The sequence below is a fragment of the Haemorhous mexicanus genome, chromosome 5 (genome assembly GCF_027477595.1).
Source record: "Haemorhous mexicanus isolate bHaeMex1 chromosome 5, bHaeMex1.pri, whole genome shotgun sequence".
In the NCBI taxonomy this organism is placed as follows: domain Eukaryota; kingdom Metazoa; phylum Chordata; class Aves; order Passeriformes; family Fringillidae; genus Haemorhous; species Haemorhous mexicanus.
The window spans coordinates 5930601-5953812 of NC_082345.1; the positions used below are offsets into that span (position 1 = coordinate 5930601).

The 23212-nt window shown below is 38.7% G+C and overlaps 1 protein-coding gene across 5 annotated transcripts in view; it reads right to left on the reverse strand.

The window, feature by feature from the left end:
* Positions 1-23212, reverse strand: part of ERC1 (ELKS/RAB6-interacting/CAST family member 1) — a 280985-nt gene that overhangs the window by 91134 nt on the left and 166639 nt on the right. For all 5 annotated transcript variants that reach the window (XM_059845691.1, XM_059845689.1, XM_059845690.1 and 2 more), the window contains one exon: positions 9155-9315. In XM_059845691.1, coding sequence (XP_059701674.1) covers positions 9155-9315 — 161 coding nt within the window. The remainder of the gene's footprint in view (positions 1-9154; positions 9316-23212) is intronic.

Below are 23212 nucleotides of genomic sequence, written 5' to 3' on the forward strand. Positions count from 1 at the left end.
GCAAGTCCTAACCCTTTCAGGTTTCCTGCCTAATGAGGGCTTGAAAGACAGCAAGAGTTTTGCAGCTACCTTGAACCAACAAACTGAATTGTTTCTATTCCTTCCAACAAATAAAGAAGTTTCCTTTGCAAGGAAAATACTCAACATGAATTATCTACAAAAGCAAAGTTTCTCTTTAGAAATTGAACCTGCAAACCAAAGATAATATTAAGAGACAGAACTGAGCCCACATGACATGAGGAACAAGCTCAGGCACATCATACATTTTTACAGGACACATTTTTCATTCTTACAGACATTCAGTAAGGAAAGTGTATGACTTGTGCTGAAGAATCACAAAATCTGCAGGATAACACAGTCTCCATCTTCACCTTCACCTAAAGCACCCCCAAGCACGTTCAGCTGTATTTAAGCTATTTGTGATATGTTGATGTAAAAACCTTCCTAGAACCCCTCTTCACTTTATTGAGATCTCTTTGAATTCTCATCTTGTTCCCCAAATCACCTGAACACCCAACCAGGGCTTTTTGGCAACACACACCCTTTGGCTTTGGCTCATCAGCCACTTCACCAAGGACAGCTGGAACAGGAGCAGGCTAGAGAGAGCCCTCCAAGGACATCAGGTAACAGAGGTTTCCATTTCAACAGTAAACCACTGCTTATTCTTTTCCAGCTACCTACTTATTCACTTCATGGTGGTTTAATAAGGAATACAATCCCTAATTCTTGATGAGAGAGTTCTGCAAGACAATGACACAAATCCTCCTGAGATCAAAACTGCTATATTACCAAAACTATGACTTGGCATATGGAGACACCTGGTTGATTTGTCATGAGTTAGTCTCAACAAATTAATTTCTCTGCTATTTAACACTTTAGTATTTTCTAAACATTTACATCTATCTTTGACCATTTACTCCAATCATTTTCTGATTAAATCCCCCACTGCTCAAAGCAACTTGCAGTTGTCATCTTTTCACAACAGTCTCACTGGACTAAAATCTTTACTCACGAAATTAAACTAAATGATCAAACTAGTTGATTGTATAGCAAATACAAACTATATAATTTAGTTTATCCTCACATGCAAAGCTTGATTCCTAGATTACATAGTGGAAATAAACTAAGGTGTTCCTGTAGTTTTCAAGTCAACAGGAATTTTAAAGCTGTAGAATGCCAGCAGACTGAAAAAGAGCTATAAGCCCAGAGAAAGCTACAGCCATATCTATTTAGTGCTTGAGGCAGGTCTGAAAAAGGGGTTTAGGCAGCACCAAATATAACATTGTGTCAAATGATCTTTCAGAATTCCCTATGTTCTCATATGTACCAGCTCCTAGTGCAGGAAGAGTTCTCTTCATCCTGCAATCTGCAGAAAACTATTATAAAACTACTGACCTGGGGAGAACTGACTTAATAGCAGTGACAGCATCATACCTCAAAGAAAGACACTTTCACAGTGATTACTGTCATCTTTTAGGATTTCTAAGTGAACAGTTCTGGTCAATTTTCATGTTATTGACTGCAGTTACACAGAACCACTTTCACTGCACACAAGGTATCACCAGACAAATCCAAACCAACAATTCTCATATCCAATCACTGTGGAGCTTTCTCAGAAATTCCACAGACCTGCAGATGATGCTTTTTATTTTGCCTAAAAGAAATCAAAAATATTGTTTGGGAAGGGAAGAAAACAAAGAAGACATCATGGATATTCCCATACAGTATAAAGACAAAGATTGTATGTACTGCCAGCAACTTAACCCAGTTCTCCAATTTTTCTTACTCAATTCCCACTTGTTGTCCTCTAGGATTGCAGGGAAGCAATTACTTGCTTCAGAGGTTATTTCTGTAATTAAAGCAAATTGACCTCACTTTTTTTCAAAAAAAGGAATTTCTGTTCCACTCCAGACAACAGACTGGAGTTAGACTTTGCCTTACCTACACCCTGCAAAGCTCCAGTGTTATTTTAAACCCAATAAAAGAGTGACTTGCACATGCACAGTGACCATGGAAGCACATGCACCCTTGGAGAGTTCCCTCCTTGTGTTTTGAGCTATGCTGACGATGTCCGGATGGGATTTACAATTGCTCAAAGCTACTATTGTTCACATTACATTAAATCTACAATATATGCAATGAGATACCATAATATTTTCACTTGGAACTTCTATTAACCCACAGCTTGACTGTATTTAATGAAATATGTAGTGCTCACAGAGTTGATTTATATGCATTACTATTTACAATTCACATTTATAAAAGAGGAAAAAGCACCCTAAGGAACTCATGGTTCTTTTGACTTTAACAGAGAGTAAAAAGTGCTTGATTTAGTTTAGCTCAGTAACACCCCTGGAAGCCCCAGAATGTTATACTGGATTAGGGATGGAGACAGGAATCACTGATGCAGCTGAAACAGCCAGCATAGGAAAGCTACTTTTGCTATCAACCCCGAGCCAAAACACTCCTGCATATTTTAGAACAAAAATCACAGTCATATTTATGCTTCTTCTGTATAGAATTATACACAAACAATGTCTTTGCATGCAGAAAACTTGGAAATGTACTTTTGTTAAGTGTTGTTCTAGAACTAAGTGACGTGGAGGATTCACACTTCCAAGGGAAAATCACACAGATAAACTTCCACTTGTGACAGAACTTCTGAGTGTATTTAATTATACAAAAGAAAGGCATACAGAATTAGCTAGCAGAAGGCAGTATGTTGGTGCCCTTAGAGCTATCTGAACAATCTGTTCTATACATTAGTCAACATAAAACCATCACTCTCCCTATTCCTCTACCAATTTAACACTTGGTTATCTAGAAAAAGAAACCAATTCCTTTTCTCTTAGATAACATGATCTGCATACAGGTTATGATAAAAAGAGACTTTTACCAAAGCAATGCCCTCTGGGCAGTAAAGAACATGAAAATTTTTGTACTGCACCTGTTCCCTAAGGTGGCTTGTAATCATGACTAGCAAAACTGAGAAAAGACAAGAAGGGTATTCATCCTCTAGAGTCAGGATTATGTAAGCCTAAAAAAATCATACATTTTAGTACTCTGTGTATGGATATGCCAAGATCTCTATTGATGAGATCTTTCAAAGCAGCTTCTGTAGGAATGTTGCAATATCATAAAAGAAAATGAAAGCATGACAAAACCTCTACATTTTTAACACTAAGGCTGCATGCTGAATTTTTCACATTCTCATTTGAAAGAGGTTTAATTTTCTTTCACCATCTTGAAAACTATGACACTGAAGGGATCACTTACACTAAACCCATTCCCTGAAGAAATATATCCAGAAAAATAATCTCCCACGGAAAGGCCTGGGAACAAGAGCATAGTGCAGCTAAATTCTCCAGAAATTAATGACTGGACCTCTTTTCCCAACTCCTCCCTACAACATTGATAGTCTTAGAAATTACTGAGTAGAGCAAAATGCTTTAACACCACCTGGTGTAGTTTTCAGCAGTTGCTTTTGCTTCCAGGCCTGTCATGGCTCATTAAGATAGTACAATGCTTTCTGTCTGCAAGATTGTTCTCAGGGACCATAGAATTCGAGATAAAATGAGATACAGAAGGTTTTATCACCAGACAGAACACGACTGTGACATATCATGCCAAGGTTTTAGTATCTGAAAAGCTACAGAAGGAAAAGATTTCCAAGGCAGGTGAAGAGTAAAAACACACCAGGTAAAGGTAAATATAACTTCCAAATACTTCAAGAAACTGAGTAGACCACAACATTCTAATTGTGTGTATTTGCATGGAGCATTTTGTCTACACAGGCTTTGCTAAAGGTTCATGTCTTTACTTTGCAGTTTAATCACTCGGTGACACTCTGAGATTCAAGATTCAGTTATGTGAACCATTTGATTGACCAGTTTAGCAGTGCTGCCCAAAAATGGGTTAAACTCTTCTGCTTGCTTCCATGGTTCAGGCCAGCTAGTGTGAGTTGCACTGGAAAGAGGAAGCTGTGGCAGGCTGTCTCTAGTGCTGACAGAACTCTGGTGTCTCTTGGAAGAGACCTTCAAGATCATCGAGTCCAACCCATTCCCTGACACCTCAACTAAACCCTGGCACCCAGTGCCACATCCAGGCTCTTTTAAACACATCCAGGGATGGTGACTCCACCATCCCCCCCAGACAGACCATTCCAGTCTCAGAGTGCTCAGAAGGATCATGGACAACACAGGAGGACAGGAAGGATAAAAGGACTAGTTCCTTAATTGCCAAGAGGAAAAAAAAAAAGTGTGAAGGAGATTGTTTTCTCTCAAGTTTTCATCTGAATTTAAATAGTAACAAAAGACACCAAGTTTGCAGGAAACCAAGATATTTCAATAAACTTGAGCCTCAAAAGACACACAATATAGCTGCATGCTGTATTTCAGCTTCCCCATTGGATTCTGCACCATTCACTTGGAAATCAACAGCAGTTCCAAGGTCAGTCTATTTTGAATGATTTAAACATGAGGCCTGTATTGTTTAGAAATTAGAAATAGATTATTTTTTGTATTTCAGACCCTTTCAACTGAAGTAGTTACAATTCAATGGGGTGACTATATAGAATTAAAATAAACATATATATGATTAAATATTTTATGCTTGGAAAGGACAAAAAATTGAAAAGGAGAAAACAATGGTAACAGGACACTAGCATGGTAATTTTCCCTGTGTGCCCTGAAAAAGACTAAAAAGAAAATTCCAAAGCTAACAGAATGTCCTGGATTGTCATTGAAACCAAGACACAGAAGGAGAAGGGGACTGACAGGGATGCACTTGTTCAGCTTTGCCCCAGACAGTGAATCCTACAGACACAGAGTGCCCCCTGTGGGACTTCAGCTTATTTAAGTGAAATAATCACAGGAGAAGTTCAGGTAGCACTGCTGCCATCAGGTGATATCTGACACAGCAGTGACCCCCAGGGCTGTGAGCCCAGCTCAGTGTCATGTGGCCTAGAAAGCCACACCTTGCTGCTGTGACAGTAATGTGCTGCTGCTTTGTGGCACTGACAACAAACCCAAGGGGATTTCAAACTCCACAGACAGCTGTTCATCTGCTCTGGAGGATCTTGTTATTCCATATGCATAACCATAACTTCTTTAAACACCAGGAAATTCCTTAATTTCCAAGAAGACAGGTGCAGATGAGCCAACAAGTTATTGCTGGATGGACATTGATACTTTCTTTTATTTTAGTTCTGTTCACCATGGGTGTACACAAGCTGAAGTATTTTTGTTTGGTTAAACTGTTTGCAGGGCTTGAAATTACCTCACATCTCATTTTGGATCAACTGATTTTAGTTTTCTGGCAAAGAAACTGTGTCAATTAATCAGTTTCTTCTGGATTACTTTCAGCTTCAGCTTCATACTCATACCTCCAGACAATGCTGCTTTACTGCTGGGAAGGTGAACTTTTCACAAGATAAATAACCTCATCTTCCACTGACTTAATATTTAGTTGTGAGTGGGCATGTGCAGGCCTTTATGTTTTTTCTTATCTGAGAGCCAGAAAATGAAGATGTGGACTTCTCCATCTACCAAGTATTCATAAGTCATATCATGCAGGAGAACTGTAGCAGAGATATGAGTGAACAGTCTTCCTGCATAGCCCTGCCTAGGCTGGCATCTCATTTCCATGAGTGGCCCTCTGAAGCTCTCAGAAGCCTTCCAGCTGTGAGATGAAGAAAGGACAGTACACAACAAAAAGCCTCATTGAGCTACACAGACCTGGTTCATTTCGGATCTCTGCCTCCACCCTGTGTCAAAGAAACAACTCTCTGTGGGATGAATTCATGACATTAAAATCTACTGTGATAAATACTCAAAGTATTACTTGTGTAGTAATACAAAAGCATTATTACTACTCGTGTACAGTCAGATAAGAAATCAAAAGATGTTTTCTGACAGCTTGATTTTGAAACATAAATTAGTTTCTGTGCTAACAATTCATTTGCAAGATCTTTGATTATTTTTCAAGAAACAAGAGGATAGTAAATTATTCTCAGAGAAGTAATCATCCTTCTGTTGTGAGCCAGCAGGATGAAAGATTCAACTCTGAAGGGCCAACTATGTTATGTAAGTCTGCATACCTTGAATTATAGGGCTAACAGCAATTGCAATCAGCAGGAGAAGGCATAATTCAGGAAAGGGCTATTGGATCCTTCTCCAGGTCTGAAAGAACACCTTGAGAATGCCCCAACTGGGACTTTTCAACCTTGAAGCACATGACTAGGAAGACCCTTCTGGTCCCTCTGACCATAACAAAAGGCCTGTCTAGTAAAAAAAAACCAAAACCAAACATGCAGACACAGTGTCTGTTCCCCTTCCCTGTGAGTGCAGTGTCCACTGCTGCAGATTTGGCAACTGCAGCAGCTCAGCCTCAGATTAAACTGTTTGTGCTTGGTTATTTTCACACACTGCCAAAATTTGCTGACAACACCAGAGGAAAAAAAAAAAAGAAAGTAAAACTGGTGATTTTCAACAGTTTATAACTCAGCTCAGCCTAAGCAGGTTTTTATGGGACAAAGAACAGAGATTTCTCTGTAGACAGCACTTTATTCCTGCCTAATTTAAAAGATTTGCTGTGAATGATGGAAACATTAGAACTTCTTAAAGAAAACATAACAAAACAAAAATCCTAGCAGTTCACTAGTATTTCTCTACAGTAGATCAAGTTTGGTGATATAAATAGAGACCATTATCTGCCTCTCTCATAATTATTCCCAATAAAGTTTTTTTAAAGAAAATGAAAATATTAGACTTAAAGGAAGAGAGCTTCAAAATACATAGTATTTCTTCTAGGAGTGAAATTTCTTGCTTGGAATATTTCACACTTGAGCTATTCTAGTGCCACACTATTCCCTAAGGAGTGTGAAATGATCTTCTCAGGGTTACAGAGTCAGTAGTAAACACAAGTTCTACTCTAAAAACCAGTATTTTAAACATGTATTTTCACTAGCATTATATCTAACAACTTCCTATTAAAACCCAGAGGTAACTTTCTGGAGTCCCCTTGTTGCTTTAACACTTTCTTTTACTCCATATCTGGAATCTCCTAAAGCAGCATTTCCTAAGCTATTTTTTTTGTCTGCTCCCCAGCCCCATTAGCTGACTGCAGGGCTAAGGTTGTTAAATCAAGACCCCTAACAAATCCCAAATTTAATCAGTGCTGGTTCTGAGCACCTCAAACTTTCTCCCACTGAAGCATGTCCTAGAACACAGGAAACAATATTTTTCACCCTCCTTTTGAACACTACCTGTACAAGAGCTATTTTTCCTCCATAAGAACCTCAAAAGCATTTAATTGCTTCACAAAACTGACCACTCATTCCATTACTGACATTTTTCAGTTGAAATTGCAGTAAATACTTTAACAACATGAGAAACTTTTTGCAAAACTAGAAAACAAATGAGTGCTTTTCATAAAAGACATAGGGAAAGCAGGGTAACAAAGAATACACTGGAGTTTCTGTATATAAAAGAAGATATTTAATTGACTGGGAGTCCTCAGTAGAGACTTGTTTGCAACAGAGCCTCATGGTGAGGGTGAGTTTTTGAAGTTTGGATGCCTTTGGCAGCTTTAAAGAACTTTAAGACAGACCAGCTATGACTAAAACATGCTCAGCTAGTTAACTATACAAATGTAATGCTTTTTCCATCTTTCTCTCCATGTGCTGACAGCATCACCATTCTCTCCAGTGTTCTTCTTCCTTCTGAGGTACAATGGATCTACCAGTTCATGCAGTACCTGATTCCACATTTCAGTACAAAAACCTTCCAACAATAACTTACACAGGTAAGAGAGGTCATCATTCAGTAGTGAGTAGTTATATTAAAGGATCTACACAATTCCAAATACATTTCAGGATATACAGTGCACTGCGTGTAGATTTTAATGAGAAGGTTTGGCAGAGCACTTTGGCAGAAGAAAGTTCTCTCAAGTGATTGGAAATGGGATACATCTCCAGTTGCTTTGGATTCCCACATCACCTAAAGAGCTATTCTTCCCATCCCCCCACACAGCAACTCTCAAGGCAGTCAAATTTATAGCTCAATAAATTTTTTTATTAAAAATAAAAAGTGTGGCTTTTAAGTACTGCAGTCTTCCAACATCCTTATGCCAGGTCTAGATCAAACTGTTGTAGCTGAATTTGAAGCTGGGGAGGCTTGGCCTACTTTATACAGCAGTTCTAAGTTAAAGTTTCAAGATCTAAGCCACCTCTTTCCATTTTGTAACAGCTGTTTTTCTATCCTTTCATTAAAAAAAAAAAAAAAAAAAAAGGAAAGGAAAGAGACCAGTGTAGAACAGTTAAATAAATAAATAATGGCTCACAAAACCACAGTGGAGGAACCACTGCTAGTCCTGCCAATAAAAATGTTCCTTCTCTTCAGGGCTGGCTAAACAACTGAAAGTGCTTCTAATGAACTGCTGGCAGCACTATCCATCATTGCACTAAATGGATTCATGTCTCCCTAAACCAAGGATAGCTATTTATCTGTAATGCACAGTCAGAAATTAGGAAGTATTTAAGCCTGGGAAGTCTAATCCCTCTCTTCTCCCCACCTCTTCAAAGCTTGGCTTCATCCAGGCTTCCTTGTGTAAGGATGATTAGAAAAGTTTGACTGATAGAGAACTTCAAACTGCTCCAGGGATAATGAATCATCTGAATGAGTTTGAAAAATACTTGAGCAGACCAGAAATCTGCAGTCTGACTTTAACATTACAAACACCTGACATTATGTTTATCTTCTCCCTTTTTTTTTTTGTCATTTGCTACACTGCCTTGCACCTCACCTTGAAGGAGTTATAGGCTGCTCAAAACAAGATGGCACATTCATTAGATATAGAACAATTGAGTCCCAGTAGTTGCTCAGGATCTTTGAAGATGCTATTGTGCAAATAGTGCAAATAACAGAAGTCTACTGTAAACAACCAAAAGGAAGAAATGTTTTTGAGCTCTGGAGGAAGTGTGAAAGTGATGTCAGTAATCCCTGGTCAGAAGTCACCTCTGAAGGCTTGACTGATTACAGATAGCTGCTGTCTGCAGAGACACACCCAGGCAGGGGCTGTCTTTAGAACAAGGATCAGAAAGGAATGCAGAGACATCAATAAAACAAGCCTACAAATAATAAAGGAAGACACTTACTTCATTTCCAGGACCTCCTCCAAATGTTTCCTTCTTTCAGCTCGTAGGTTGGTCAAATGGGTTTCCTTCTCAGCCAAAGACTGTTGTGTAGAGGACAATTTGGCTTTCATTGACTCCAGCTCCTGTTTGACCTTCTCCATAGCCATCATCAGCTCCTCGACCTAAAACATTTTTGGAGAAGACAGGAGGAGAGAAAAATTATGCAGTGTGACCAGCTGGAACATGCTAAATGTCACAACTGAACTGGAGTACAAATGTTCCCAGGGAATGGGTGCTACTCAGCCCTTCTGCAGGCTGGAGGCACCATCCAGTGCTGTGGACAGGATGTCTACACTTGACCAAAGCAGCATTACAGCTTGGGAGCTAACTTAGTTTGGTCACATAATCATTACAATACAAACCTTCAACTCTTCTGTATTTCTGTTTCAGAGAATGGACCACAGGGATAAGAGGATGGCCTGCATATGTTAACATTGGCCCACAAAAATGCAAGGTATTAAAGGAGACACACTGATAATATACCAAAAGGATAAAACACTTTCACTGTAAATGAGGCCAAAAGAGAAACTACATGAGCATTTTAGGAACAAAGGGAACATTTCTGAAGCAGGGAGAGGAATAGCTTCCCATGAAGATGTGAGGCTACGTCCCTGAAAGTACCATTTGAAGAGTGCTTTTAGGCACGTGCTGGGGTTTAGCAAAATAAGACACTCAAAGAATTGCTGATGGCAGAGAAGTACAGAAGAACAATGCTCTTATTTTCAGCAAACCAGAAAGATTCAAAATCAACATGATTATAAATTTTGCCACGTTTTATACAAACGAAGAGTGATTTTATTTTGCACTTGGAACAGGTTCTGTCTCAGGTAAAATTTGTCACTAATTAACATTCAAAATCACAATACATGCTTAAATCTAGCTACATATAGCATTCAAAAACCTCTGGATGTGCTGGAATAATTTTATAATAAAGCTCCATGGCACACTGTTACTGCTATATTTTCTGAAAATTCTCTTTGCCTAGGATTTTCTCCTGGGAAGGTGAGAAGCCTTAGAGAAAAATGAAAACAATAATGATTTGATTTCTTTATTCTGTGTTTTGCTACTTTGGAATGTGTTTAGACATTGTTTACCAACAGGTGATTGTTTCATTGCTTTCATGTGAATTGTTTTTACTTAATGACCAATCACTGTCAAGCTGTGTTGGGACTCTGGAGAGAGTAATGAGTTTTTCATTACTATTTTTTAGCTCTCTGCCTGTATCTTTATTTACTTTTTAGTACAGTTTATTATAGTTTTAGTATAGCATTCTTTAATGTATTATAGTATCTTAAAATAATAAATTAGCCTTCTAAGAACATGAAGTCAGATTCATCATTTCTTCCCTTCATCAAGGGTCTCAGAAAATACCACAGGGCATAATACTTCCACTGACTTCTTCCATGTAGGTTTTCTCTTTCCATCACAAACCAAGTGTTCATAAATGCTTTTATAATGTTCTTTCAACTGGAGAAACTCAGATGCTACTGCTGCACAAAATCCAATATTTGTATAAATTTAGTATGCAAACACAGCAATGCATTGCCTTTATATCCCTCCATAACAGTCAACTTGTGATCCATCCTGGAAGTGAATTATTGCATTTACAACAAGCTCAATGTCTACTTACATATTTTTACAAGGAGAGTTGAGTATGTCATTTGCTATATAGGTGCTGTAGGAGGCAAGCATGTAACATGCTTTAATAAATCCTGTATTCCTAAAAGTAGAGCTAATGAGTCAGGACAAACATGGATAATAAAACTGGTTTTCATCCTCAATTGGTGACAGAGCAAGAAACATTTCAACTGAGAATTAGGAGACTTATAAAAATCTAGCACAGACATTGTGCAGTGTTTACTGCAGAAAGCCTTTCTACTTCCATTCAAATGCAGTTGCCAAAAGGTGGTTATTCTTATGCTTAGCAAACTAAATAAAAAAATTAAAGTATGCAATTATTATAAACTATTCAAAATGTACAGCCAAGAAATCATCTAATAATCAACAGACCAAAGGAGAACCTCAGTGACAAGTAGTCCCAGCTGGCAAGCATGGATATAATAACCAAACTTTCCCTGTTTTATCAGTGTTTAGTGTGCAAAACAAGATCAGAAAATCTGTCAATTTTTAAAACTAAGAGAAAACTCCATAAAGTGAAATAGAGAAAATACATCAGAAAAGAATGCAAAGAACTGCAGAAATAATACCACTAGGATGGAAACTGATTCTTAGAAAAATGGTGGAGTAATGAAGGTGCACTTGTGCATCAGCTGCTAGGATATCAGTCTCTGCTTCCTGTGGGTGGATCAAAAGCACCTACATGCACATTTTCCTTTAAACTGAAAAGAGGCACTCCAGCTGTAAACCCCTGGGCTTGAACAGAAAGCCACCTGGAATCAGCAAGCCCCCAGCCAACTGCAGCAGTCTAAAGGACCTGTGTCAATTTGTCAGCTGCCAAGATAAAACAACTCTGAAGCAACATCTTCTCCATAATCAGGTTTGAAGTATTTCTGACAGGCTTCCTCCCACTGCCAGCCATCAGGGTCTGTGATGCTAACACTGGTTTGCCTGATGTACATCTGCAGTGTGACAGCTCTGAGCTCTTTGGAAGACATGAGGAAACTGGAGCCTGATAGCTGGGCCAAGGCTCCTAGGGAGAGGTGGCAAGAGTATCTCCTAGAAGTGCTTATTGCAGGTACTTCATCTTTCTCATTTCTCTGCTTGATAACTCTTTTAATTCTAAGGTGATAGTTTGGATTTTTGCAGGCCAACAGAAAATTGATCTAATCATGTATTAGGAATGGCTGGAATGTGAGTAGCTTTTAAACTGTGCCAACAACTTGGTTTACAGAACTGTCACTACCTTCCAAGCTCTCCAGCAAGGGCCATTTGTCACACAATTTAAAGACAAAGTTTACCAAAATAGTGATGATTGTATTCACAGTAAAGACTTTGTTGTTCAGATTCATCAGGTTGTAGATAGTCCATGGGTCTATTTCAATTAAACTTCTACAAAACAAAACATTTCATTTGGCAGCAGAATCTTAGTGCAGACCTATCTCAGTAAGCAGTCCTGTGAGAAATGATAGAGGAATATTCACTGGAAGCAAACTACTTACAATGCACATCTAATTTAGCCTCTACTAAAACCTTCACATCTACCCTTGGATTTTGCCCCCTGAGAGCAGCTAATTACATAATAAAGAAAAAATATTTGCCAAAACCAGAGCTCTTGGCACGCTGAGGCATTTTCAGAGACATGCTGTTGACATTTTCAATTTAGCTGTGGGTAAGCTCGTGCCCTGTGAGCTGTAGCTAGAAAGTCTCCACCCATTTCAGAGGATGCAAAGAGTGAACTCTTGCTACTCTTTTCTCAAATGACAGTATATAAAGCAAGATGTATCTTTGACTGTCTAGGACATAGCCACCATTCAGTTCTCTGCAGACAGGCCAGAAAAGTCTTCATGTATTCTGAGCAGAGAACTTAAATGGAGACTTTTTGGTTCATTGTTCTTAGGCCTTCAGTGACCTGCCCAGGTGACAGCTTATCTCTAAGGAAGAACACCAAGCTGAAATAAGTTTCCATTAGAGGAGAGATTTCTTGAGAGATTGAACAAACTATGTGAAAGAAGGCAAAGAATGTTAATTAGATCAGGATGAGATTCACAGCAGCAGAAAAGGGAAATGTCAAGACAGGACAAATACTTTGCATAGTATTGCATTCCCTCCTTAGGAAACATGAAAGCAAGGCAGAGAGAAAGGGCAATGCAACAGGAGAACTTTATTTATGTCAATGACAGCCTGTAAAGAAATGATTTAATAACAAAAAAACCTGAAGCTCTTGTCAGGAGCCTATCTACCATCTTAACCTCCCTGCTCCTACAGACTGTGATTTCAGCCTCCTGCAACTGCAAATCAAAACCCAAAAGGCTTTTGCACAGACAAAGAGATACCACATTACCTCCAAAAATGAAGTGGTTCCAGTAAACCTTTCTGGCCACTGGGTAATGTGAAGACAGGGGCTTGCAAAGAACTTGGTCAAGTTCCCCAAAAGCCAATAAAAAGACAGCAAAACTGAGAAAGGGACTGTATATACAAAGTATTACTGAGGCTGGAAATCCTTCCAACTACTCTTGGAATGATTTCTGATGATCAGGATAGGCAAGCTCCAGCTCCTCACCTGTTACATGAGAACTAAGGCACTGCTAAGAATTCCTGAGACACAATTGATATTTCAGGCCAGGAAGAATGCTCATATCAACTGATGTGGTTGTTATTGTTTGCCTCTAAAAATCAGAGCCCAAAGACTCCAACACCTGAAGTCAATCCAGACAGACAACTCACTAACAGAACCTCAGCATCCCCAACACTTCAGATTGTTTACATTACAATGGAGTGGCAGCTGCCCTTTTTTCTTCCCATTGTGAGCTCTCCTCAGTGATAAAGCATCACCTGAAGATAACTCTTCTACTGCACAGAAAATTGGAAAAGGCTTCTCTAACCCTCTCAGGAAGATAGCTCTAGAGCTTAATTTTCTGCTTGCACCTTTTCAGAGAAGCAGAGCAATTCTGGGTCATGATCCAAGCCACAAAAGCATCATGAATGCTGGTATCACAATGTAATTCCCTAGAGTGGGACTGTGCAACTCTAGAGAGGCAATGGCAGAGTCATCAGTCTGGGGGAAAAAGAGCACAATGCTGCACACTCGAAAAAACACCTGCAGGGGCAGAGGCTCTGCTCTGAAATGGTGACCCACAGAACCCATGTTTATAGGCTATGTGCATACCAAGAATGAGGAAAAAGCTAAAGAATGCCCTACACAGACACCACAAAGGAAAATGTTCTAGTTTCAAGTGACAGGATATGAATGCATCCAAATTCACATGTATATGACTGCCATTAAAACCAGCAAATCACTGGTACCCTATATAAAAAATCTTTTGTTAGCTAAGGCTTTTTCTCAACTGTAGATTATCAATCTTTACAGAGAAGATTGTGTATCTTATTTTATTTGTCATTTTTTCATCAAATGGTTTGGGTTGGAAGGGACCTTCAAGCACCACCCTCCTGCCATGCCCTTCACCAGATGAGGCCCCTCAAAGCCCCATCCAACACAGCCCTGAACACTTCCAGTGATGGGACATCCACAACTTCCCAGGGCACTTGTTCCAGTGTCTCACCATGTTTATTATACAGAACTTCTTCCCTATCTCCAGTCCAAACTATTCTCTATCAGATTAAAAACACTGACCCTTATCTTGTAACTAGAGACCTTGGGGAAGAGTCTCTCTCTCTTTCAAGTCCCCTTTTTATAACTCAAGGTTGCAATGAAGTCTCTCCAGAGCCTTCCCCAGACTGAACAATTCAAATCCCAGGGTTTCCTCACAGGAGAGGTGCTCCAGCCCTCTGATCACCTTGGCCTCCTCTGGACCTGCTCCTTTGTGTCCTTCCTGTGCTGGGGACCCTGGATGCTCCAGGTGGGGTTTCTCCAGGGCTAAAGAGAGGGAGAACCCCCTCCCTCAACATTGCCAGTCTGTAATTAAAAGCCTCAAAGGACAAGACAAAGGTACCTGACTGTTACACTAAGATCCCTGCTCCTAAGCTGGAGAAACAGTATTTTTGGTCAAACTTGGAAACACAGCTCACTGTTTAATTACATACTTGGAATCAGAATTGTTTTTATGCTTCTGATTGAAGGAAAGAAATTCTAGTTCTTCCAATATACATACAGACACAGCAGGCCATGGGACAGCTGTTTATATTCATTATTGTGTCTCAAAACTTCCAGGCAGAATACAAAATGATGGCATTTCTGAGCACACAAGTACAAATACCAACACAAGTCATTTTCCATGATCTGTGTATAAATCAATCACTAGAGATCTTTTCAAAACCATCTCAGCAGGCTAACAAGTATATTTAAAATTATTTATTTTCTAAACATAGACCTGTTTTGTATAAACAAGAAATTAGCATTGCAAGACAAAATGTAATAAGAATCTGTAGTTTTACCCAAAATTAATTAGGCAAGCAAAACAAAAAGCCTTGCAGTTAGAAGCCAGTAGAAAGGATATTAGAAGGACTGAAAAAGTAATTAACATTTCTCAAAGTGCCACTCTCAGATGACAGTCTCCTATTTATCTACAGCTCTTGAGTTTTTAAAGTATTTTTTATCTCACTATGTCAATTGCTGAAATGATAAAGAGACTGCAAATTTCTGCATTATCTTTTACTCAGTGGAACTGATTAGACTGCAGAGAAGGAAAAGAAATGGACATGAAAAGAAAGACAAAGACAAGAGATCTGGCTCCATGTAAACTTGTTTGGGTCCCAGAAAAAATTCCTAGAACAGATGTTAAGACATGGAAAAAGCACAGGCCAGACTTGGGACTTAGGCATGTAATTTAACTGCCTCCAGTAACATATTACAGGGAGAAAGCACTGAGTCTGACATAACTTGGATTGCCAGCAGGACCAGATGGTTTGCTTAAATCACAAGCTAATAAACCTTTACACAAAATAAGAGGGAAATGAGTTATGGTTTCATCATAGCCCCATTTTCGTTAAAGCAGTAGGGTGGCTTTAAGGTACTCTTAAAGATTATATCCAAGACACTTAACTAAACTCTTGGCTACTCTGAGTTAAGGGAACTCCAAATTCCTATAGATATTGAGAAAACTGTTAGGTATAGCTTCTTTAGAGCTAAAAGTATCAGAGGAAAAGGAGAGAAATCAGTAAACAATAACAAGAAAACTCTTCCTGTCCCTCAGTAAAATTATACTGTAATGTCTGATTTGTAAGGTAAGGACAGCCCTCAACCACAGAACAGCAGAAAGCTCTGCCTCCCTGTCAGCAGAGGGGTGTAAAGCAGCATGGCTCTGTCCCACCACTCAGGCTGGAGCTCTGGCTTCAATTCAAGCCCCTCTTACTCAGCACCAGTGCACAGGGTGCAGTAATTAAGATGTTTCTATCACTTCTACCTGCATCTCAAAGGGGGTGCCAGACTTGCAGCATCCTTTTGCCAAAGTCAGCTGTGTACAGCATTAGAGGACTGTGGGAGACTGCACAAGGAGAAGGAATTCTGTTTGAGGTAAAGAGGGGAGTGAGTGCTGAAGCTGTGAAAATGGCTGGTGGATTATCAGTTCTCCAGAGAAAGGCAGAATCTTTTGATCATCTGTAATATACAGCAGTAATTTTAGGGGTGAACTTGGTCTTTCTTTACATGACTGTGTGGCTTTCTTAAGTCTTTGTGCCTTTGTTTTTTTTGGTTGTTTGGATTTTGTACATTCAGCATCCCGGATAAAATAGTGTCTTGGTGGCTTAACAGAACTGGTGCCACTGTTCCATTCTTACCTTATTAAATGGGAAAAAGGAGAGGAGCAAGATAAAGAGAACAAAAGCCCATGGTCTGAAAATCTGCAGGATACCACAGATGAATGCAATTTTTCTTATCACTGTGAAACTGAGATATTTAGACAGCTGATGTCTCTTATTTCCATGAGCTGGTCTCCCAACAAAAACTTCATTATAAAAAGAGCATCTGATAATAAAAAGGAGTAAATGCTCTGTATTGCTCCTTGCTGGCTCCACTGATGGCTCTAGGCAAGGAAGAGCACTAATGAGATTGACCAGACTTCACCATGTTCCTCCTGCAGAAGCCACACAAACATCAACAAAGAAGTCTCTGTCAAGGGTTTTGTTACCTGAGTGTTCATCAAGCTTTTTTCACTCATACTCTCAGAACACTGAGTTTTTGTATGAAGAAAGAGGAATCAGGATTCACAGATGTTTGGAAAAGAGAAAACTCTTAAGCCTTCAGGACTCAGCAAGTCACAGCTGTGTCCTGTTAGGATGTTTGGAGGTAGTTTTGACAGTTGTATCTCCTAAATGTGGGCTATAACCTACACAAATAAGCAACAGCTTACTGCTGGGACAAGAGCTCTGGAGAAGAAAACAATAATTGCCTCTGCTTAACACAAACAAAATATTTGAGTCAGGCCTTGAATAAAAATAAGTGAAAACTGAACTCTGATTTCTACTGAGGAAAAGAAATCTGTTTTAGTCACTGGTATCTGAAGAGTGTAACAAGTTAGAATTCTATTTCCACACTTTCCTCAAGCAAAAACATTATCAAATGAAACATTCTCATGTTTTTGAATCCAGATAACCATACCAAAGGAAGCTGCCCCATTCTACTTTACATGGATCTATAGTCTCAGGAAACTGTCTTGTGTTCATCTTTCAGGACTAGCAATTCCCAGCCCTTGGGAATACAGCAGCAATCACTAGGAACAATAATCTATCTTGAAAAAACTTGGATTTTGATCACCTTTTAAAAATCTGTACAGAGGCAGAGACCCTAGCATGCAGCACATGAAGCACTGTGCAGCACTGCACATGCTGTGTTCATTTGGCACAATTTATCACATCCAAACAAAATTCTCTAGATCTAAGATTAAATCATGACACTCCAGCCACAGCTCTAAACATGGCCATCTTCAAAATAAATTGCCCCTTCTTAGGTTACATCTACTGCTGCTAAGGTAGAAGAGACTGCCCAAGGATTTCAGCAGGTTTTTACCAGCTTTCTGCAGACCATGCTGGTTTCCATTTTGCTGCATTTTAGACAATTTCAGTTAACTAGGATATGTCATTATGGCAGACAGTTTAGACCTAACTGAATAATATTCCAAGTAAATATTTAATGCTGTGCAGCATTGAAGACTGTCAATTTATACAGCACAGATTGATTTTCCAAAGAGAAAAATTCTGGTGTGATGTATTAACTCACTACAAGCAGTGAAAAACGTTATGCTGATTCCATATACAACTTTAACACTCTTTTCCCAAAAGACATTAAGGATCATGAACATAAATAAATGAAAGCACATGCACTGCCATGGGAAGGCTGAACATGTGGCAACTGAAGAAGCACAGTCTCATTGGCAAACTCAGCAAAGTTTCCACCTCTACAAACTTGTGGAAGCAGATCTTTAGCATTGTAGTTAACAGAAAGCAAGTAGCAGAACCTAACTACAATAAATAAAAAGAACTTCCACTATTTGGAGCCAGCTGAATTCAGGCTGAAATTCAGTGAAGGGTTTGAAGGAATCCAATGGGAAACAGCAGTACAGGGAAGTCAAAGTGTTTGTGTGAGAAGGAAATACTTCAAATGAAGAGGCATCCCCAATTTAATGAACCTCAAGCTTGTCAGGCTTCTGTGTTTTTTATATAGGAGAATGCTATGGAAAGGAAAATTTATTTTCTTGCACTTAATGGATTTGGAGGAAAACTCAGTTATGTCAGCAAAAGAACATATATGAATCTAATGCTTAAGTCTAATGAGTTTTTCTAATGCTTTAGCCTACATATTATTGTATCACACTTACATTTAAGATCACAGAGAATGCAACTGGAAAAGGAATTTAAAATTAAAAAAGCACAGGACTGGCTTAAACAAATATTAACACAAGTATTTGCGTGGCTCCTCACAATTGCAAGCAAGCATTAATGTAACCAAGTCTGCAAGAATTTGATTTTCTCTTGAGCCACAAGAAATAAAATGCTGCCTAGAAGTAGGTGCTTCAGAAAATAATGTAACAGGCAGAGAGATGCCAAGATAGAGTTTGTCTGGGACACCTGACTTAGTAAAAGGCATAACATGAAATCAGTATTTATCTCTTAAACAATAAAAAGGGATAAAAATACAGACAAAATGATCTTAAAATCAGCACTTGCACCAAATTTCTATATAACATTTTCCATGGGTATTTCTCATTTCATTAAATGAAAAGGTGAGTTATATGGAGAAATGCTCAATGTATATTTTGCACAGAGGTTAATTATGCTTTCAGTGTCCCTGGTACTCCTGAAAGTCATCAAATTTTGACTGCTTTGCAACCTTAAAGGAGAGCAACAAATTAAATAAAAACAAAGTCACCATCCCTGGAGGAATTTAAAAGACAGGTAGATGTGGTGCTTAGGGACAAGGTTTAGTGGTGGGCTTGGCAGTATCAGGTTAATGGCTGGACTCAATGATCTTAGAGGTCTTTTCCAACCTAAACAGCTCCATGATTCTGAAAGATTTTTAAGTTTTGTTTTTTTTTTTTCTATAATGTTAGAAAAGATCTCTGCCTCAAAGTTGCTAGGCATGATTTCCTATTCACTTCTCTCTCTATTCATTTTTCCCATCTGGAGATAAAAAACCCTCCCAAGCCCCCAGCTCAGCACAGTGAACACAACTAAGACAGAAAAAATTCCACTCTTCCACCTCTTAAAAGGTACATTACTGAATGCAGAGGGAATTACACACCAAATTACCTCTCCCTTGCAGGGAGTGTGACTCAGTACAAACCTGTGTATTTTTAAAGGAAAAGGTTATGTAATCCATTTAAATATCCAGGGAAAAGAAGTAACATTAGGGAGATGCAGTGCTCCTAAAAATTACTGCAAACATAGTCACTGACAGGGCCCAGTGAACTTCAGTTACCCAAAATGCTTTCTCCAACAAAGCAGAACAATCAGACAAAGGAATAAAGTAAATCTCTTGGAAAACAATGGTAAGGTTATACTTTGGGCTGACACTAACTTAAAAAGCTCTTGAAAATTTTATCAGTAAAACAAAGTAAAATATAAATTTTTAGCAGAGAATTTTACTTAATATGAACTAAGCACTCAAATTACTTTGCACGTGTACATATAAACACACACTCAAAAGCCAAAATGATTTTGGCAGACTTTTACAGAAAAGAGCTTTTCAGCAGATATTCAAGGGAAGTTCAGCCAAAGAAATGTAAACTCCCAAGAAAAATCTTAAAAAAAAACCTCCAGCACCTTTACCCCCAAGCCATACCTTGGATTACTGCCTTGATCCCCTATCTCTAAGTTTATCAAATTTCTCACTAGGAAATACAGAAGAAGAGTTAAAAAGCATTAAAAGCAAGCTTTCCAGCAGGTATTACAGAGCAGTCAGAACTCTGACATTTCTGTGGTGCTCAGAAAACATCTACAGATAATTAGTTCCTGAGAAACTCCACTTTATAGTCTTCATTTACAGGGACCTGCAGAAAGTAACTTAGTGTTTGTGCTGTGAAATAATTCCAATTATTTCTCAACATATGTGAGAAAATATTTCAGATCTATTTCAGTAACAAAATGCTCAGCAAAAAAGGTATGTTTTAATTTATCTTGCATTTTTAGAAGGTATTTGATAGGAATGCATCCAATATATGATAAATCTGTTGTAAATGTACTTTCTATTCTATTCTTACAATGAATTGTAGTCTAAATAGTATTTGCTAGAAAGTTAAAACCAGAATGGTGTTCTGACAGAAGTGCAAATGACAGATACAATTCAAAACTTGGTGAGAATTTCAGCACAGTAACTTACAGATAAGACAAAAGGCTCTTGGAGGCTCTACTCTACATTCAAACCCTTGCAGACCTTGTATTTACAACAGGGAAATGGGAGAGAACTGCTAAGGAGGTTCTGGTTGAGTTATTAACCTATTTCATCTTTATTTTTCCTTAACAAACAGAAAACTATTTTGAAGTAGGCATATGTGATATAGAATTTCAGGAGTCTTGTTATCAACATATTTTAGATGTAATATACCTGAAATAATATTAAATCCTGCTGAAATAATTTATAGAGACAGTGGGAGAAAGGAATGAGTGTAGGAAAATACATTTAAACAATACACTACTTTTACAATATTCAATCTTTTGCATTTTCCATAAGAAAAGGAAAATAGAAAAATCTGCCCTATGTAGGATAAAAAGACACAGAGTATAAATAAAGATACAGCTATTTATAGGTTGACATACTTAACCTGATTTAAAATGTCCCACTGTGAACCATAACTTCAGAAAAAGTTGATGGAAGGTGTCAAGACCAGCCTGCCAACTTAAAAATTTCAGTTTAAGTAGCTACTTAAGGAAGGAAGGAAGGATGAGGTAATGGCCATTATTTTATGTGCTCATTTGCCATTACATTTTAGGGTAAGGAGTTAAATGTTAGCTGACACTATACAGAGAGTGCATTTAAGCAGGAGTTGACATTCATGAGAGAACAGAGCTGCACTACTATCAGCAGGAATGTTATTTAAATTTCTAAAATCTTCTGCTTTTCAAATTTGAAGGAAATAGAAGAAGCTAGAGAAATGTATGATGTGGTCAGGCAATGCACCATCTCACTCAAAGAAATAGGAGCCCACTGTAAAGGCTGCAATAAGTTTCTGGTAAAAATATTTTTAGTAATAATAGTATATGCAACTCCTGCCTTCACTTCTTAGTCTTGCCCACACAGGTCAGCACTTCCTCAGATGTACCTCAAGTTGTGCATGGGGATTCATGAACAAGGGCAGTGGAAGTGCTTCACATGAAAAATCCCTTCAAAAAATAAGTCAGATGTTACCATGAACTGCTCCAGGTCACTGCTCCATTTCACAGCACAGCCCCAGAATGACCTCAGCTGGGGAAACAGCTGGGATGTGCACTCAAGATTGAAAGTGGGCAAGGAAAAGGAGAGCATGAAGTATTTTAGGTCAGAAAACATTTGTGAACTGTGCCCTCCAATAAGGAAGGCTAGAAGTGCCAATAATCCTTCTACTGTGCTCCTTGAGACAAGCACCTGTCACTAATTACTGACCAACACTCAGTCACAGAACTTAAATTTGTGTTTCACTTTATTTCACAAAAAGGGTCCCACTCTTTCATGAGGATCAGAGCACATTTCCAGCACTGTCCTGGGAATGGTGCTGATTAGCACTCAATTCATACAAAGGATAACCTGCTGGGGATGGTAAGATGCACCAGGACAGTGAAAGGGTTTGTGAACAAGACAGGGCCTCTTTTCAAATAAAACCTCCAACAGTTTTCCTTAGGGAGCAAAACTACTGCTGTATTTCTGAGCAGGGAAAAACTTTGATGCAATTCTGTTTTTCTCCCCTGAGGAACATAATGACAGCTTTTCTAAAATAAACTCAGATTTGGTTAATGCAGAAATAGTGTCTGAATCTACATTTACCATGAAACCTTTATGACAGAAGTGTTTATCTGAGACATCCTACCTTCAGCCTTATGGGAATACTGAGAAAGAAGTCTGAATACACCTTCTGACACAGAGGGCTGAACTAGTGGGCCCAGGCACAGCACTAAATAACCCCACAGCTGGGAGGAATTCACAACAGGATCTACACAGAGGATTCAGCAGGTGCACCATCAAAACAAGGTGACTTTTGTTAGAAAGAAAGGCTTGAAAGTTCTTCAAGCCTTCCCATCTATGCAAGACTGCCTCATGTGCTCTCTGTATGGCAGGGCTCCTGCTACACAGATCAGAGGGGATAATAAAACTATGCCCAGTTCAATGGGGGCACTGCTTCCAGCAGGAAATGCCTGATTTTATTTTTGAGAAAGATGAGAGAAAGAACAAGTCTGAAATGGTGAAATAAACAGAAATCTTTTAGTCAGCAGGAGATGTCTTGCATACATAGATACACACTGACAGGATATTTTCAAACACTGGATTAAAGAGAGCAACATTTTAGGATATATGAGAACCATGAAATCCAGGGTGGCTTTGTGGGCACTAATTCAAATCTGAAACTCTAAAATAGCACAACACCACACATCAAGAGATGATGGAGGGCAGGATTACACAAGACAAGGCTACAGGAACAACACGAAATATTGGGGCAGAGGCACACACAGATGAGATGTGCTCATACCTTGAACCACCTAAAGCCAAAATGGTTGACCTCATGCACTGACTCATTAAAAAGCTTCAGACAGGCAGTGAAGTGGCAGAATGGTAGAAAACAAGATAAACAAGAGAGGAAAGAAAAAAGCATGCAATTAAAAGCAAATTACAGTCAGTTTGAACAACATCAACATGTTAAAAATCACACACAGAGCTCTTGGTTTAAGAATATTAATAACCTATTATATGGTTTGTAAAAGTCAATGGATTTGCCATTGATAGTATATGGAACATGGAGTCTTGCATTTTAAAACTCTAAT